Genomic DNA, 17,539 nt, shown 5'->3' with positions numbered 1-17,539 from the left:
AGGTTCTTCCTTTTTCCTGTTTTTACTCCCTCTGTCATTCCAGTGCTTTTTCCCCTTAAAAAAATACATTTTTCTACTCCTGTTTTTCATTTCTGTCTCCTCTCTGTTGCAATGGCTACAACTGGCAAGCTCTCTAAGCCTCCAAGAGTAAAATGCAGCACATCAGAGTAGTGCCCTAAAAGTCCTCTCTGACACCAAGAGCCTTCCAGCCAAGGATGTCTCACCCACCAGACAAAGAAGGCCTCAGCATCCCTGCAGTCGCTGAATGCTCTCCTCTCCATTATTCCAGGCTGTTGTCAGGAAAGGGAAGTGCTGCCAAGCAAATCAGCCAGACCCTCAACTTTCACTGGCTCTGGGCACTCCTTAGCTATGGAAAGATCTTCCATAGCATTTCCTCCTGGGAAATTGAGAGCAATTTACAGCAACACCACTAGATGACACATAAGCTCAGGAGAAGGGGAAACCACTCTCTTTCACCACAGGCAAATGCCTTTTCTAAACAGATCAGTCAAACCTCTCCATCTTTCTCTTCCCTAAGGAAGTGATTTAAAGTCTCAAGGAGTTCTTAATGAGAGAAATATGTAAGAACCTTAAATCTAAAAAGCCAAGCATATAAGAAGCATTCCAGGCACTTTTTTTCTCTTTCTCTGACACTCCCCCACCCCCAAGAAGAGAGCCAATAAAGCTTCCAAAGTGGGCACCTTGCCATCCCAGCCCAACCCCACTGATCTCCAGTCTTCAGATAAATTTGATTATGAGTGTGTCCAGATCCTCAGACTACTGCATATCTTCTCAGTTGCCTACTTCTACAGGAGGCAGATTCCTCTCATACCTCTGAGAAAGACGAAGGCCAGTGTTCTGACTTTTATGACTCAGAGGAGATACATGGGAACAGACTGTTTAAGGATTCTGTCTGTTTGTCTTTAATAACCAAAGCTATGTCTGCTGAACAAAAACCAGAGTAGACACCCCCAAAGCAGCCTTCGTCTTGCCTTTCAGGCTGTTGCCCTAGAGATGATTTTTCCCCCTAATCATGTCAGATGGTAGAATCAAAATGGGCCACTCTACTGGGCAGTAAAAAATGCAGCAGCTATGCCCAAGGCATTGCACCTTAAATCAGCCTGTGGCTCCCCTCTCATCACCAGAGCCAATCATCTATGGCTTAAGTTTTTGACTCAAGGTCCTGATCTAGATGCTGAACAGTGACACAGAACTCAAGGCAATGGGCCTCCATTCCTAAAATAATGACAAATGCCAATCTAAAAGATCTTTATTTTCATTTAGTTCCCAAAGAACCTCTTATCATTCCAGGGATTTCACAAGCACCAAGCCAAACTGGAATAGGTTCAGATTCTCCAGTCCACAGAACTACATATCAGACAAGCCAACCAAAGTTCAGACCAGAAAGCAGAAATTCAGGTGCCAGATGGGCTCCAGTGGGGGACACTCACAACTGAGTTCTCCTCCACTTAAGGAAACCAACAACAACCACTATTGGACTCTTGTCAGATAATGGTTACAAAATATAATTTGTTCAGCTTCTGTCCCTGACTTCCATGTTCATTGAGATATAATAATTCAAACAGCAGTAGTTTGGCCATGCTGGCTAGGGTGATAGGAGTTATAGTCCAAAACATGCAGGGGCATCAGGTTGGCAAAGACAGTTCTAGAGATATGAGCAATAGAGCTGGTCCCTCTAATAGAAAGGTCCTGCTGTGTTTACTCAATCTTGTTTGTGGTTCCCAAAGTGGGAGGGCACTGGCAGGTGAAACTGGACCTGGCTAGCCATCTGAACAAATTAGTGAAATATCACAAGTTCCAGATGGACACTCTTCATACCATAAAATAAGTCATTCAGGTGAATTTGCTAAGCATCACAAATGTTTTGCTTTGTCCATGGTTTTCAGCATTTTCAGTATAGGGCCCTGCCTTTTGCCCTAGCTTCAGCACCTCGTATGTTCACAAAACTAATAGTGGCCATAATAGCACACATTTGCCTACATGTATATCACCTATAACCATATCTAGACAATCTCATCAGGTCACCTTTCCTATCAAGAGCCATCAAGGACCAGCAGGTTACCCTATCCTGCCTCAAATGACATGGCTTCCTTATAAACCACATCAAGAGGCAACTAAAACCAGTGCACACATTGTTCTACCTAGGAGCCATCATCAATACAATGAGAGACTCCCTGTCTCTTATGACCTGATTCTCAAATTACATCAAGCTCATCAGAGCCAACTCAGCGGACCTCATGCTACTGTTCTAAATCCTAGGCATGATGATAACATGCATAGATATTGTTCTCTGGGTCAGATTCCATTTCACATCTGTACAATGGCTTCTTCTCCCTCTCTAGGAGGATATTGCCAACAGACATCACTTCAGTCTGTTACTGCCTCCTCCAGTCAGCCAATCCTTCAGATAGTGTCTAACCCAGAAGAATCTCACCAAGAGAGTCCCCATCAAGGTTCCCTGCAGAGTCATTCTGACTATAGATGCCAGGCTACACAGATTGGATCCTTTATGGCACAGGCAGATGGTGTCCATAGGAATCAAACAGTTGGCTGGAGCTACGCACAATTCATCTAGCCATGAGATCATTTGCTCCTATCAGGCTCATCTCCTAATTTAAACAGACAACATCACAATCAAGGTCTACCTGAATCATCAAGGAGGAACAAAATCCAGAACTGCCAGAAAGCATCTGCCCTCCTCTTCTTGGTCAAAATCAGTCTCACCTCCCTTATGGTACAGCACATCAGCAGAACACGGGCCAAGTCAGGAGAATGGAATATTTTCAGCCAAGTAGAATTATCTTTTCAGCCAAATAGGATCACTTGAGATGCCAGCTAACAAGAAAGTCAACAACCTTCTCCAGGTTTCAGACCTAGGATGCAAAAGCCATTTTATTTATTTATTTGTACATCCTTCTTTCTCCAAAGGAGCTCCCTCTAGATGCCATCTTAGTCCCATGGCTTACTCCACAGCTTCCAGGTGATACCTCTCCTAGCTCAAGTCCTATGCAGAGTCAGACAGGAGCATGCAACTGTTACCCCATCACACCTTACTGGCCATGCAGACCATGAAATCCTGCATTTGGCACATAGTTTCTGCTTCTTCTCATGATCTTCTATCACAAGGACCTAAGGATCTTTCATCCAGATCTATACTGGCTGAACCTAGCCACTGGAAGTAGAGGAGAAACGCCTCCTTAAATGCGGCTTTTCACTGGACATTATTCAAAACATTATCTCATCTTGGAGACATTTTTCCAATAGATTCTACGAAACCCTGTTGAAGGCCTTCCTCAGTGTCGCAGGAAGAGAAACTACCACCACAAGGCCATTCTCAAGGAGCTCCACCTGTTCATGCAGATAGGCCTTGACCAAGGCCTCAGGTCTGATATGCTCAAATTGCACTTTCCTCTGTTGATCAGGAACTAAGCCTTTCAGCTAGCGCCCTCATCTAAAACAATTCCTTAGACTTTCCAAATCATCTGCTGTCCATCACTTCCCAACATGAAGGGTTTATACAGTAGGGCCCTGCTTTATGGCGCTTCGCTTTACAGCGATTCACTAATACAGCGGTCTCAATTAGACACAATTAGACTAAAGCCCCACTCATACAGCGCTTGTTCCGCTTTTACTGCGGTTTTCAGGCGTCGCACGCCATTCTATTCAATGAGTTCCACTTTACAGCGGGGGTCCGGAACGTAACCCGCCGTATGAGTGGGGCCCTACTGTATCATCCTAAGAGCACTATTACATGCTTTGTTTGAGTCTCTTCACAGTGTTTGCGTTGTCTCCTGTCCATCAAATTCACCTTCTTAGTCACCATCCCTTCAGTTTAGCACGTGTCAGAAATCTGCACATCTGTGCATCTTTCATATAGACCAAGTGGCCCTTTACAGAGGCCCAGCCATCCTACCATAGGTCCATTTGGTGTTCTATAGACACCAGGAGCTCAATCTCTCCTTTTGTCGTAACCCTCAGCGTACACAACAACACGTCTAGCATAAGTTAGATGTCAGAAGGGCTCTAAAAAATCCTACTTTCTGAGGACAGAGTCATTCAGACAGACTAACTTTTTTATGGTTTTCCATACTATCTTAGAGAAGAAGGTTTCCAGTTCCACAATAGCTAGGTGGATCAAGGCTTTCATAGCATATGAGTCGTAACACCCACCTACATCATTAAATAGCATTACTCATTCTACCAGAGCCTCAGCCTGCTAAATTGCCTTATTTTCTAACACCAACAATTCTGACATCTTGCCAAGCAACTGCCTGGTCATCAGTTTCCACTTTAACCAGCTTTTACAAGCTGGACCTCCATGTCTCAGCAGATTTGGCCTTTGGGAGTTCAGTTCTAGAGAATATCCACACTCTTGACTAGACAACCACAAATCTTTTAACAGTTTCCCACCCTTAATTCTCACCCAGCTTTTGTACGTCTTACTTTGTGGATGTCTCCTATGCTAGCCTGAGAGTGGAATAATATACTATATACTATAGCCAACATAGATTTTTAACATTCCATAGTGTTAAATTGAAAATACCCCCATGCCATTCTGCTGCTTCCCATAAGCTCATTTAGAAACTAAACCGTGCAATACTTACAGTCCTGAACTCAGAAGTGCATGCTTAACAACCCTCTTAAGTTTTCATGGTAATACACAGAACACTTAGAGAGAATCAAGAGTTCAAAGTCTAAAACAAAAGGAAAAAAATCCAGGCCCCTGTTGGACTTTTTTTCTGTCAGTAATCTCATAATTTGTTGCAATTAATTAAAAATCAGCCATGTTCACAGAGTATATTACTTACCTCTGACCTTCATCTTCTGTAGTTAAAAAGTAAAAAAAAAAATGCCTGGCTGATTTTTAATTTAAGAAATTTAACACTGACGTCAATGATAAGCATGGGCATTCTCAGTAAGAACCAACTGTCAGTGTTCTAAAAGCCAGCCTAACAGCTTCTTTGGTTTGGCTAATCTGGAGGCCACACCCACACCAGACATTTCACTTTAGACGGTCATGGCTCCCCCCAAAGAATCCTGGAAAGTGTAGTTTGTGAAGGGTGCTGCGAGTTGTTAGGAGACTCCAGTTCCCCTGATAGAGCTCCAGTGGCCAGAGTGGTTTAACAGTCAGCCCCTCTTCTGGGGATTGTAGCTCTGTGAAGGGAATAGGGCATCTCCTAGCAACTCTCAAAACCCTTCATAAACTACACTTCCAGGATTCTTTGGGGGAAACCATGATTGTCTAAAGTGAAATAAAGGTTTGGTATGGATGTGGCCAGGAACAGCTTTGGTTTAAATTTGGGTGGGAGACTACATGTGCGTGCTGTAGAATAAAAAGGTGGGGGAAACCCTGAAAAAGAATGATATTGTTCACAGTGTTTTCCTCTGTACAGTGCCCACCCACCAAATCTCCTCTCCTACCCCTTCCTCCTTTTTCACCCCTTTCCCCGCTCTCCCTGCCCCTCCTTCAGGTCAGTTTCACCTATTCTAAGCATGATTGTACAAGAGTAAATCCCACTGAACTCAAAAACCATGCAAATTATCAAACCTGCCCTCTCCTCCTCGCTCTTGCCCCTTCCCTCTGCCTTCCTTTGCCCATTGATCCCCTTCTCCCTCTCCCCTTCCTCCTTCCCTCTCCTTTCCCCTCCCCCCTTGTCCTCCTTCCCCATGGTCAGTCTTACCTATCCTAAGCATGATTGCACGGGAATAAATCCCACTGAACAAATGAGCATGCAAATGATCAAACCTCCCCTTCCCTCCTACTCCCTCCTGCCCTCTCCCCCCTTCTAATCTCCTCCCCCCTTCCTTCTTCCTCCCCTGCCCACTTCAGCCCTCCGTCCCTCCCTCCTTCTTCTCCTCCTCTCCTGTGGTCGGTTTCGCCTATGCTAAGCATGATTGCAGAGGAGTAAATCCCACTGAAATCAATAAGCATGCAAATGATCAATCCATTCTCAGCAAACTTGCACAGGATCCCATTTCTTACCTCCCAGATTAAAAAGCAGAGAAATTCACTAATAGGCAAAAAAAAAAAAACACCCTTGCAGTTTAAGAACGTACCTATAGCCAACAAATATTTCTACCAAACTTATTCACAGGAACAGAAGCAAAGAAAATGCTTCAGTAAAATTGCAAAGTAAATCAAACATACTTAAAGTGACTATCTGAGCTATATTATCTGTCTTAATATTGTTGCTTCCTCCCTACTAAAACAGGATCAGCACAGCACATGTTTTGTTTCTATTATTTGGGCAGATTGCAGGTGTTGCCACTACTCATCATATGCTCAGAGGCACATACTATCAAATTCTTCGAAGCTACACAGGAAATGGATTGGACTGTGAAAGACCAACCCAAATTGTGTTTGGATTTTGACAAATTTATAGGGCAGTCCAATATCTCAGAGAGGAGGTCAGGTCTCCTGTTCCCCTGGTGCATTCACTATAGCTGCCCAGTTTCCCTGCTTTTTAAAGTTTGATAGAAATATCTGTGGGCTATTGGTACGTTCTTAAACTGCAAAGTTTTTGCCTATTAGTGAATTTCCCTGCTTTTTAATCCAGGAGGTAAGAAATGGGATCCTGTGCAAGCTTGCTGAGAATGGATTGATCATTTACATGCTTATTGAGTTCAGTGGAATTTACTCCCCTGTAATCATTTTTAAGTACTGACCACAGGGGATGGGGAGGAGGTGGAGGGGAGGGAGTAGGGGGAGGGGAGGAGGGAAGGGAGGAGGGGGAGGGGAGCAGGGAGGAGGGGGAGGGGAGGAGAAGGACACGTTTGATCATTTACATATTTATTGAGTTCAGTGGGATTTACTCCTATGTAATCATGGTTAGGATAGGTAAAACTGACCATGGGGGAGGAGCAGAGGAAGGGGCAGGGGAAGGCAGGTTTGATAATTTGCATGTTTATTGAGTTCAGTGGTATTTACTCCCATGCAATCATGCTTAAGATAGGTAAAACAGACCATGGGGAGGGGAGAGGGAAGGAGGAGATAGGAGGGGGAGGGGGTTGGAGGGGGAGGAGAAGGGAGGGTGGGTTTGATCAGTTGCATACTTTTTGAGTTCAGTGGGATTTATTTCTGTGCAATCATGTTTGAAAATGGAAATGGACTGCCTTCAAGTTGTTCCTGACTTCTGGTGACCCTGTGAATCGGTTTTCATGGTAAGCGGTATTCAGAGGTGGTATTTCCATTGCCTTCCTCTGAGGCTGAGAGGCAGTGACTGGCTCAATGAGCTTCATGCTGTGGGGATTCAAACCGTGGTCTCCCAGGTCCTAGTCCAACACTGACCTAGGGGAGCGGGAGGGGAGGAGAGGAGAGGAGAGTGGGTGGGTGGGCACTGGGCAGAGGGGAAGCCCTTTTCTTTTCCAAAAGGAAAACATTGTGAACAGTATCATTGCTTTTCAGCCTTTCCCCCACCTTTTTATTCTACAGCAGGCACATGTAGCCTCCCACCCAAATTTAATCCAAAGCTGTCCCTGGCCACATCCACACCAGGCCTTTATTTCAGTTTGGACAATCATGGCTTCTCTCAAAGAATCCTGGGGAAATTGATTTTGGGTGATCTCTGGATAGGACAGTAATTTTGAGGGTACAAAGCGAGTGAGAGAGAGAAGGGGATGGCCCTTCACACCCACCCACCCATCCCTTACAACCGCTGTCATTTTCAGCAAGACAGACCTCTGGCTTTGGGTCGGAATCGGGACAGTCAGGGCAGAGGGGGGCTTTATTATTCACTATATTTCAACAGGGATTTAAATTCGGATCCACACTTTTAACATATTTCTTTTTATTTCTTTGTGCAGGAGGAAGCCCTAAGACGGCAGAGGGAACAAGAAATTGCACTAAGACGGCAGCGGGAGGAGGAAGAACGGCAACAACAGGAGGAAGCACTTAGAAGACTGGAAGAGAGGAGGAGAGAAGAAGAGGACAGACGGCAGCGAGAAGAGCTGCTTCGTAAACAGGTGAAAAGGAGGAGGAAAGTCTTGTGTTGTTCAGAACTGCAAGGATCAAAGACTCATTCACACATGCTTGTGTACCACTTGATGACTAAATCAAGTGGTGACTTTTTAGTGTGAATGAGCCACTAGATTATATAGAACACAGAGACCATTCACTTTCATTAAATGGAAGACTATCCATTTGAAACTGATAAATGGTCTTAACACTTTGGATTTGTAAAACAGAAATTAAAAAATAAGGGGTGTAATAGAACTTTAACATCTACTCTGGAGGATTTTCTCAAATTATCTATATTCCATCGAATGTGTTGTAGCACGCGTTACATTCTTTGAAGCAAAATTTGCTCTGCAATCACGTACATTTTAGAACAAACTAAAAGGAACCATTTTAATCTAGATTAGTCCCTTTTAGAGACATTGCATATTTTTTCTGTTCTGGGAAGGAAGAGGAGGCTGCCAAATGGGCACGTGAAGAAGAAGAGGCAAAGCGTCAGCTAGAAGAAACCCGGCTGCGCATGGAAGAGGAAGCAGCCCGACAGCAGCACGAGGAGGAAGAACGAAAGCGTAAAGAGCTGGAACTCCAACGCCAGAAAGAAATTATGAGGCAAAGACAGCAGCAGCAGGAAGCTTTGCGTAGATTGCAGCAGCAGCAGCAGCAGCAGCAACTTGCACAGATGAAGGTAGTGATTCTTAATTCTATTTCTCACTTCCATAAAACCACCTTCATGAGTTCTGCAGCGGGCACCAGGACACTGCCAAATGGGTATTGTCTTCCTCTCCTGTTGTTCGAGGCAGGAAAGCATTAACACTCCAAAGGAGTTTCACCTCAGCCCCTCCCACAGAGTGTTACTTGTTTCATATCATCCAACTGGTTCGGGGAAGAAGGTTTCATCTTGCACTCTGGCAAGATGGATTAAAGGGTGCGTTGCTTCAGCATACTGTATTCTGCACCTGCCCCAGCCATCAGGTGTTGTGGCACATTCAACAAGAGCAGAAGCTGCTACTGTAGTATATTCAACAAATGCACCTCTACAAGAGGTTTGTTGGGCAGACCTGAATACATTTATCAAGTGCTACAAGACAGACATTTATGCATCTGCGGAGGCAGCTTTTGGGAGGTGAGTTCTTCAGCAGGTGCTGCCAGATTATTAGGAGACATGTACCCACCCATACAGAAGGTCAGTTTTGGAACACTTGGGGATTTTCTAGTGACCACTGGAGAAGGAACTGCTTTACTCACCAGACAAATGTTTCTCTGAGGCACTAGGCCAATCAGTTTTTAAAGGCAAGCTACAGCTTCCTGAATCTTTAGGCAAATTCTGTTAAACATGCCAAGGTGTGCATTGCCTATAAAAGTAAGAGAGGATAACTGATTTACAGTAGGCATGAGGAAAGGCTTCAGTGCCACCATATCCATCCTCCATGACTAGAAGTAGAATAAAAGTAAGCTTTTCTGATCTTATGGTTAATTTTAACTGGTTTTATCTCCATTACATCTCTTGTAACCTCATTGTACACTGCTTAGAAATCACAGTGTTAAGTGGTATATAAATTGTTAAAATAAACAAATAAATAAAAGAAGGAAGTAGAATAGATATGCAGTTCTCTATAATTTACAGAAAGATTATGACTTCCTTAACACAGATTGTAATTTTTTTTCACTGGTCCATAGTATATACTTCTGTCCACAGCTCTAGATCAGGAAAACGGAGAGTGGGGAGCAACTTACCACTCTACCTAAAATGTATATGCGTTTACATATACTAAGTAATGCTACACTTCCATGGCTTATACTATAAATCAGACCCTCCCAGGGTGCTTCATTAAGTTGTGACAGGAAGCTAATGTGATGTTAGAGCATCCGGCTAGGACCAGGAAAACCTGGCTTCAAATCACTGTGTGAGCTGGACTTGAACACTCTAGCCTAACCTAATTGTATTTATTTATTATTTGATTTATATCCCACCCTTCCTCCCAGCAGAAGCCGTGGGCGGCAATTCACCAGGTACTTGTGGAGACAAAATGAGGTCAGGCCTGAGCTCCTTGTAGGGTGACCGGTATAAAAATGAAGGCTAAGGCTGTTTCTATTGAATGGCAAGGGTCTCTGCATCCCACTTTTAAAAATATTTTTTCCTTGTTTCTTCATGCTTATCATTGCCTCCTTCCCTCAGCTGTCTTGATGTGCGTCATTTCTTTGGCACTGGCAATTTCAGCAGAATAATTTCCATTTCTTTCCCAGCACGGTCAGGTGGATGAATCTTACTCCTTTTACTGTTGTAGAAATCATAGCTTGTTAGTACTATAAAAGCTAATTGTGGTTGGGTGCCCATCTACAGGAAAAGGTTGTAGTTCTGTAGTCCAAGGAGGCATAATGTGGACTGTCCTGTTAGCTGCTGTTGTGGCAGACAGTAGCATCTTTTCAGGTGTTTGTGAATGACTGAATCATCATGTTTCTAAATATATTTACTTTCTCCATTAAGAAAATTTAATTGTTGTTTCCTGTATGTCTTTGCTCCCAGCTCCCTTCTTCTTCAACATGGGGTCAGCAATCAAATTCAAGAGCATGTCAGTCCCAGGCAACGTTATCATTAGCAGAAATCCAGAAGCTTGAAGAAGAGAGAGAGCGGCAGCTTCGGGAAGAGGTAAATTTCATAGCTTGGAGAACAGGTTTTTGGTAGCTGCTGGAATAGAATATAACACTGAGATGTCCCATTGTGAAAGACATCTTCACATGGTGTCCTCCTGCCCCTTTCTGCCTTTCAAAAGTCCATTTTGGCATGCCTAAAGTCCACAGCTTGCTGATTTGCCTGCAGTTTTGGCTTGCAGCTATTAGGGGTTGCTGTGGCAATTTCAAAGCACTTTCCTGTGAATAAGCTTAAATCAAGATATGCATGAGCCTTTATGCAGCCCATTCTCTCCCCCCTCTGCCCGTCATGGAGCGCAGCAATTAACCTGGAAGTCTCCAATTAAGCACAGTTTCCTGTTTCATCTGAGTTGGGAAACTACAGTTACCCGTTTCAGAACAAGACAGGATCTGAAACCAATTTTAAAATCCTGGTTTGTTTTGAACCTGGTAAACATGGTTTTCCAGTGATGAATTGTGGTTAATTGAAGATTTTTTGGATATAATCGCTGTGTGCTATGAAAGGAAGAGAGGGGGTGTATAAAAAGACAAACAGCTTTCACGTATCTCAGTTTAAACAAAACCCAAGATATGATTGTCCAAACATGACCATAGTGTTAGATTACTAGGACATGAAAGAGCAGAGATTATTCAGAAGCTGTTTTTGAAAGCCTACCTAGTTAAATTATTCAGAAATATGATGTTAAAGGCCTAGAATAGTAGCTGATATAATTGTTAATTTAACTGTTTTTTAATTTAAAGCCTGAAATTAAATCCACTACCTATCAGGTTTTAGTTAGGAATTTAAAAATTGTGAGGGGTAGGAAGAGTTATTTTCTCTACCAGTGGTATTGGCTTGATTGGAAAACAAAACAGAATATGAAAGTATTTGTGTCCAGATGCACTTTTCAAGACCAGAGAGTGGTCAAAAGGTAACTGATTGACGTGAATCAGTATGCTGTGGGCCAGTTTGGTACCCTCAGTGAAACACATTTCTGTTCAGATTTATTCAGCTATGAGGAAAATACTTTGTGTAGAAAACAATAGAGGATCATCATGCGTACATTTAAGAACTGGAATGCCCTGCATTGACTGTCTTTCAGCAAAGGCGTCAGCAGCGTGAACTAATGAAAGCTCTCCAGCAGCAGCAGCAGCAGCAGCAGCAACAAAAACTGTCTGGTTGGGGAAATGTTGCCAAACCTGCCAGTACTACAAAATCTCTCTTGGAGATACAGCAGGAAGAAGCAAGGCAGATGCAGAAGCAACAACACCACCACCAGCAACAGAGCCGGTCCCGCAGCACTACAGTGAGTACAGCTCTTATTAATAATAATCCTCTTGTTCATGTCCACACATTATTTGTGCTGCTTTTCCTCTAAATCTGATGATAATAAACGCTATCTCCATTAATGTTGTTCCAGCAACATTCTAATTTGCACACCAGCATTGGCAATTCAGTATGGGGCTCTCTAAACACGAATCCTAGCAGCCAGTGGGCATCAGACCTTGTCAGCAGCATCTGGAGCAATGCTGATACAAAAAACTCAAATATGGGATTCTGGGACGATGCAGTCAAAGAAGTGGGACCTCGTAACGCAACCAATAAAAACAAGAGCAACGCTAGCATCAGGTAGGAATTGGATATAGTGAGCCTTCCTCCTTTTCATTGCAGAGGCTCAGACCTGTTACAAGCCCTTTAAATTTTTCTAGTGTAGCCTTCCTCAACCTGGTGCTCTCCAGATGTTTTGGGTTACAACTGCCATCAACCCTGACCATTGGCCTTGCTGGCCAGGAATGATGGAAGTTGTAGTCTAAAACACCTGGAGGGCTCCAGGTTCTTGCAGATGGAACCTGTCCACCAAACTCCGTGTGCTGTACCAGTTCAGCTTGTATCTCTTAAGGTTCCATTCCTCCCATTTTATGTCAACACCTGTCTTAACATATGTTCATATTTCACTTTCGACAGAAGGCAGAAATTTCTCTGAGACTGCTTGTATTTTTCAGTCTTGCATACTTTAGATATTCCTGATAATCTGTGTCTCTTCCTCATACTCTGCTATGACATTGTTTTTATCTGTCTTAGTAAATCTATAGGTGTTACAAGCAGACAGAATAAAAAGGTGGAGGAAGAAGAAAAGTTGTTAAAGCTGTTCCAGGGGGTTAATAAAGCCCAGGATGGATTCACTCAGTGGTGTGAACAAATGCTTCATGCGCTCAACACAGCCAACAACTTGGATGGTAAGCAGTGGAAAGGAGTGTGAAAGTTTCACAGTGTGTACAATCATACACACTGAGGAACTATATCATAGTTGCACACTATCATGTGGCGCACTACCGCACTTTATCCAAAATTGTATTTGGAAGCATTAAGGAAGATGGGGAAACTGTAAAAAGTCTGTGGCCTACTTCCCAATATAAACTAATCTGGGGTGATGCTGCAATTTATATCCTGTTTATTGTTAAATTGTATCATATGGCAACACCATTGCTAAAAAGTTAAGACAAAGTAGGGACTGACAAGTAGCTGAGACCATTACCTTAATTAGTAAGAAATGTATTTATTCCATATCTCTGTGAACAGGGGAAAAGGGTTACTGGTTGTCTTGCAGGTGTTACATAAAGTTTGTAGGGAAATGTATCATATAGAAAATCGCTGGAATTTTTACCCATGCATCTGTAGTGTTTACATATACTTCATGGTTTATCGACCTTTCCTGTTACAGTTCCCACATTCGTGTCCTTCCTGAAGGAAGTTGAATCGCCTTATGAGGTCCATGATTACATCAGAGCCTACCTTGGAGACACCCCTGAAGCCAAGGAATTTGCCAAGCAGTTTCTTGAGCGCCGTGCCAAACAAAAAGCCAGCCAACAGCGGCAGCAGCAGGTTCATACTTCTGTCTTTGGAATATATTTTCAAGTGAATGACTGTCATTACTGGAGAAACAGATCAATCTCTCTGAAGGATGTACAATTTAGCCATCTATTTTGAAAGGAGGGCAGGTCTGACTGGAATGGCTTAGAACTGAGGCAGAGAACCCTTGACTCATAGGCTGGATACAACCTGCAATCAGATTTCTAAAAATACAAAATTCCCTGCCTCCCCTCTCCCAGCCTAAGATGCTCCAGACATTTTTGTAGAGAGATTGCCATGTGTACCACTCTCCTGGCTTTCTGTATGTGACAAGCTTGCTGTTGTCTTTTTGTCTTACACTCTCTTCCCTCTCACTGGAACTTGGCCATCCCCTTTCCAATCCCACCATGGCTCGACCTCAATTTTAGAAGCCCTGGATTTCTGGTGGAGGGAGCCATTCTGAGCATCTGGCTGGAAACTTGATTTAAAGCTGGGAAAGCAAGAGAGATGAGAGAGAGATCACTGTGTTGAAGGAAACTCCAGAGATAGCAGGAGTGACCCTGGGCAGGGCGGGGTGAGCATAAATCTGCCACAACTGGCCATGGAAAGCATTGGGGCTGGGGGACGTGTTGGTTGAAGTAAGTGCCTCAAATGTGCCTGAGAAAAGCAAGTGGCACTGGTTAACTGAGAAAACAAGCTGCTCAGGAGACTCCTCTTTTGGGACCACCCAAGTCAACTCATCAGAGCCCAACCTTACAGCAGGGAAGGAGGAGATACTCAGGCAAGCACATTTATGGTCAGACTGATGGTCCAGCATAGCCACTTCAGAAAAGACAACTATCTAGTCACGAGGGCAAAAACACCCTCTGACAGTGCACTATTATATACGTTTGCTTGAAAATCATCCCCATCCTGTACAAAGAGTCTTATTCCAGGGAAAGTGTGTATAGGATTGTAGACTTGAAAATTTATTTACAATGCCACTCTAAGCATGTTTATTTGGAAGCAAGTCCCCTTATGCATAGCTGAACGTACTGCTAATAAATGAATGTAGCTGGGGTGGCAGCGGCAAGGGAGTGTCACAGACTGGGGGGGTGGCAGCAGGGCAGGGCGGAGAGAGAACACTATGCAATGCTGAAATTCTGTCCATTTTTTTGGCTTTGGCTCTGGCCTCTGATTAACTTTTCTCATGATTCAAAGACGCTTCCTAGAAAAAAGGTTTCCCACCCCTAGGGTAGCTATTGTGTTGGCTGTGTAGCTGTCCATAAAGCCTTCTGTAGAGAGCATGGAGGAGGGGTATGGCAGGGTGGGAGTGAGTGAGTGTGCATATTCAGATAACTAACAGGTATCAATATACGTGCTACACAGAAATGTGCTGATGTAGTTCCTTTACCAGGGACAGTGGTTCACTGTTATTTTTGTACTCTTCCTGAGTGGACAAGGCACGATTCTAGCTTGTAATCCATTATTTATTTGCATTCCAGGATTCTGTGTGGGGGATGAACCACAGTTCACTGCATTCAGTCTTTCAGACTAATCAGAGCAACAACCAACAGTCCAACTTCGAGGCAGTGCAGAGTGGAAAAAAGAAGAAGAAACAAAAGATGGTTCGAGCAGATCCCAGCTTGTTAGGTACATTTTGTGGTACATTAAATAAATTGGACCAAAGTCATAAAGATGGCTTCTGGGTCTTTAGCCATTTTAAGCTATTGCCATACCATCACCTGCCCAATCATTATGTGTTTGTTTCATCCACACTCAGTTTAATTGGGGGGGGGGAGAGAGAGAGAGAGCTAATAAGCTTTAAAGGTATTTCGTGCGCACAGGTAAAGGTATTTTAATCTTGTGTACTAGCCCTCTCCTATTTTCTCTCTTGTTTCTTATACTGCTAGGGAACAGTAGATAGCAGATTTATAAGGAGGACATTTCTTGAATTTTTTAATAAAATCTGGGTTTATTGGGAAGATTCCTCACTCACGTTTTATTATGTAAATATCTTTAAATTAGGAGCTGAAATTATCAGAAGCATTAACTGGATTGATGCATTAACAAGTTCTGCCTTGAATACTGTCTGTAATATATATTGATTACTTTAAGAAGATTTGTAAGGTCTGGGAATAAGTTGTACACACCTGTGCACTAAAAAAATGTGTATCTTATTTTGCAGGTTTCTCAGTCAATGCCTCTTCAGAGCGACTCAATATGGGAGAAATAGAGACTTTGGATGACTACTGAGTATATGCAACTCGACTGGCTTTTCCTGTGTCCTGTTAACCATGCATTCTCCACTGCTGGACAGAGTATTTTCTATCTCCTGCAGTCATCTTTGCCTTGCAAATGGATCACAGAATCAATCATCTCAGGCTGCTATTTCTAGCTTCAACAACTTCTTTCTGCCCAGGATTGCACAACCACCTTTTCATTTATATTGGCCTCTGGTTCTTTCTGCTGGATAGGTGGGAAAGAAGATTTATCCATGAGGCTGAGTGCAAATCACGGTGCTGTGATTTCTTCTCCCATGCTATTTGTAAAGCCATTTGGAAGCCATATGGTAGCTTCCTTTCCTTCTCTCATCACATTTAACTGGTGCAATCATAGTGGAGAGCTCATGGTTAACAGGTGTCATTCAGAACCAAAATGCCACATAGATACTGACTTCCACGCTCCATCAGGGCAAAAGATGCCTTCCAAACTAGGAGGTGCATTCATAACTGTAGAACTGGCCACAGCAGGGAATGGTGGTGGTGGGCAGCATTCAGCTTGGATTGGTTTGGCATTGCACATCCCTGCCAGCCCTTCTTCAGCACATTGCATTTAGAGAAGTTCACGTCTGTCTTCATTGGGTAGTGATGTCAAAGCTGCTGAAGTTCATGCTTCAGCACACTGCAGCCTTCCTGGACAATTGGGGACTCAAATTGTGGGAGGAGGCACACATCTTTTACTTCAGGCTGAATTTCTCCTGTAATTATATTTCCTCCAGAGTGATTGGGCCAGTTATTTTGGACCCTTCTGCTGTGAATTTGTCTCGTTTCAGAGACACATAGGATCTTTACCATATGTATCTTCACCAGTTGGTTTTTTGTGGGAGTTGACACTACCTTTGGAACCTGAAACCCTAACCAGATTTCATCTGGTTACATATGATGGTGATTCAGAATTTTGTACATTCTGCAGCAGCATTAACGCCAAGGAACAGGAAGCTGTCGTCTTCAAAGTGAAATAAATGAGACAAGGAATCAGAGCATTGGCAGCGTCTCTGTTTATAAAAACCACATGGAGGAATAAAGTGAGATGTGCTGGTCTTGTTACATAGTACACTCTCCCATTTCTTCCAGTCCATTGTGCTTATATATTTATACAATCCACCTTCTCCAGTCCCTATCCCAGAACGTTAAAAAGTCTGAAGTGGCTAGTGCACTTAGTTTCCAGCCCCTGCCCATGCTCCCACTTGCACAGGGTCGCAGTGTGCCCGTGGAAGTTACGCTGCTGTGTGAAGATCTTTGTCTGCCATCATTGCCTAAAGAAGACAACTGAAATTGCTCCAGAGCAGATTAATTTAGAATTTATTTCATTTGAATTGCCTCTCTCTTAACTCTCTCCCCCCACCCCCAGCGTGTACAGTAACTATACAGAGACAGTTGCAGACGTGTATATAGTTTTTGGATCTGGTAGCTCAGAGAGGCTAGGTGCTGTCACAAATCTGGTCTCCTGATCTCCTTTGCTTTGTAAACTTACAAAGGGGGGAAGGGGGTAGTTAATGTTTACAGAACTTTAAATTCCCTCTGAACTCTTGCTAGTATTGGGGGTAAAAAGAGAGAACTTCAATAAAACCTGGTTGTATTAATACCTGAGCACACATTGTTTGCTTTTGTCAAAGCCAGCTTTGGCAATCCTTTCCAGTGCTAAACTTGACCTGGAGATCTACTAATGCCTGTTCCATCAAGTAACAATCAAGTACACAAGACATGGAGGGACAGCAGCTGCTTTATTTTATACCCATAGAGGAATGTTGGTGGTTTTTTCTACTTGATAATTTTAGAGGTGAAAATAAACATCAGTTAAGTTGAGAATGGAAGTGTTTGACA

At 43.2% G+C, this 17,539-nt stretch overlaps 1 protein-coding gene across 3 annotated transcripts in view; it reads left to right on the top strand.

Moving 5' to 3' along the window:
- Positions 1-17,298, top strand: part of GIGYF2 (GRB10 interacting GYF protein 2) — a 125,040-nt gene extending 107,742 nt beyond the window's left edge. For all 3 annotated transcript variants that reach the window (XM_061636463.1, XM_061636464.1, XM_061636461.1), the window contains exons 20-28: positions 7,825-7,983; positions 8,424-8,660; positions 10,500-10,622; positions 11,707-11,910; positions 12,025-12,233; positions 12,687-12,841; positions 13,327-13,487; positions 14,939-15,086; positions 15,622-17,298. In XM_061636463.1, coding sequence (XP_061492447.1) covers positions 7,825-7,983; positions 8,424-8,660; positions 10,500-10,622; positions 11,707-11,910; positions 12,025-12,233; positions 12,687-12,841; positions 13,327-13,487; positions 14,939-15,086; positions 15,622-15,689 — 1,464 coding nt within the window. In that variant the 3' untranslated portion in view covers positions 15,690-17,298. The remainder of the gene's footprint in view (positions 1-7,824; positions 7,984-8,423; positions 8,661-10,499; positions 10,623-11,706; positions 11,911-12,024; positions 12,234-12,686; positions 12,842-13,326; positions 13,488-14,938; positions 15,087-15,621) is intronic.
- The last annotated feature ends 241 nt before the right edge of the window (positions 17,299-17,539 follow it).

The sequence above is a fragment of the Rhineura floridana genome, chromosome 7 (genome assembly GCF_030035675.1).
Source record: "Rhineura floridana isolate rRhiFlo1 chromosome 7, rRhiFlo1.hap2, whole genome shotgun sequence".
Lineage (NCBI taxonomy): Eukaryota > Metazoa > Chordata > Lepidosauria > Squamata > Rhineuridae > Rhineura > Rhineura floridana.
Note: the sequence above shows the minus strand (reverse complement) of the source record. Positions and strands in the feature narration are given on the sequence as shown.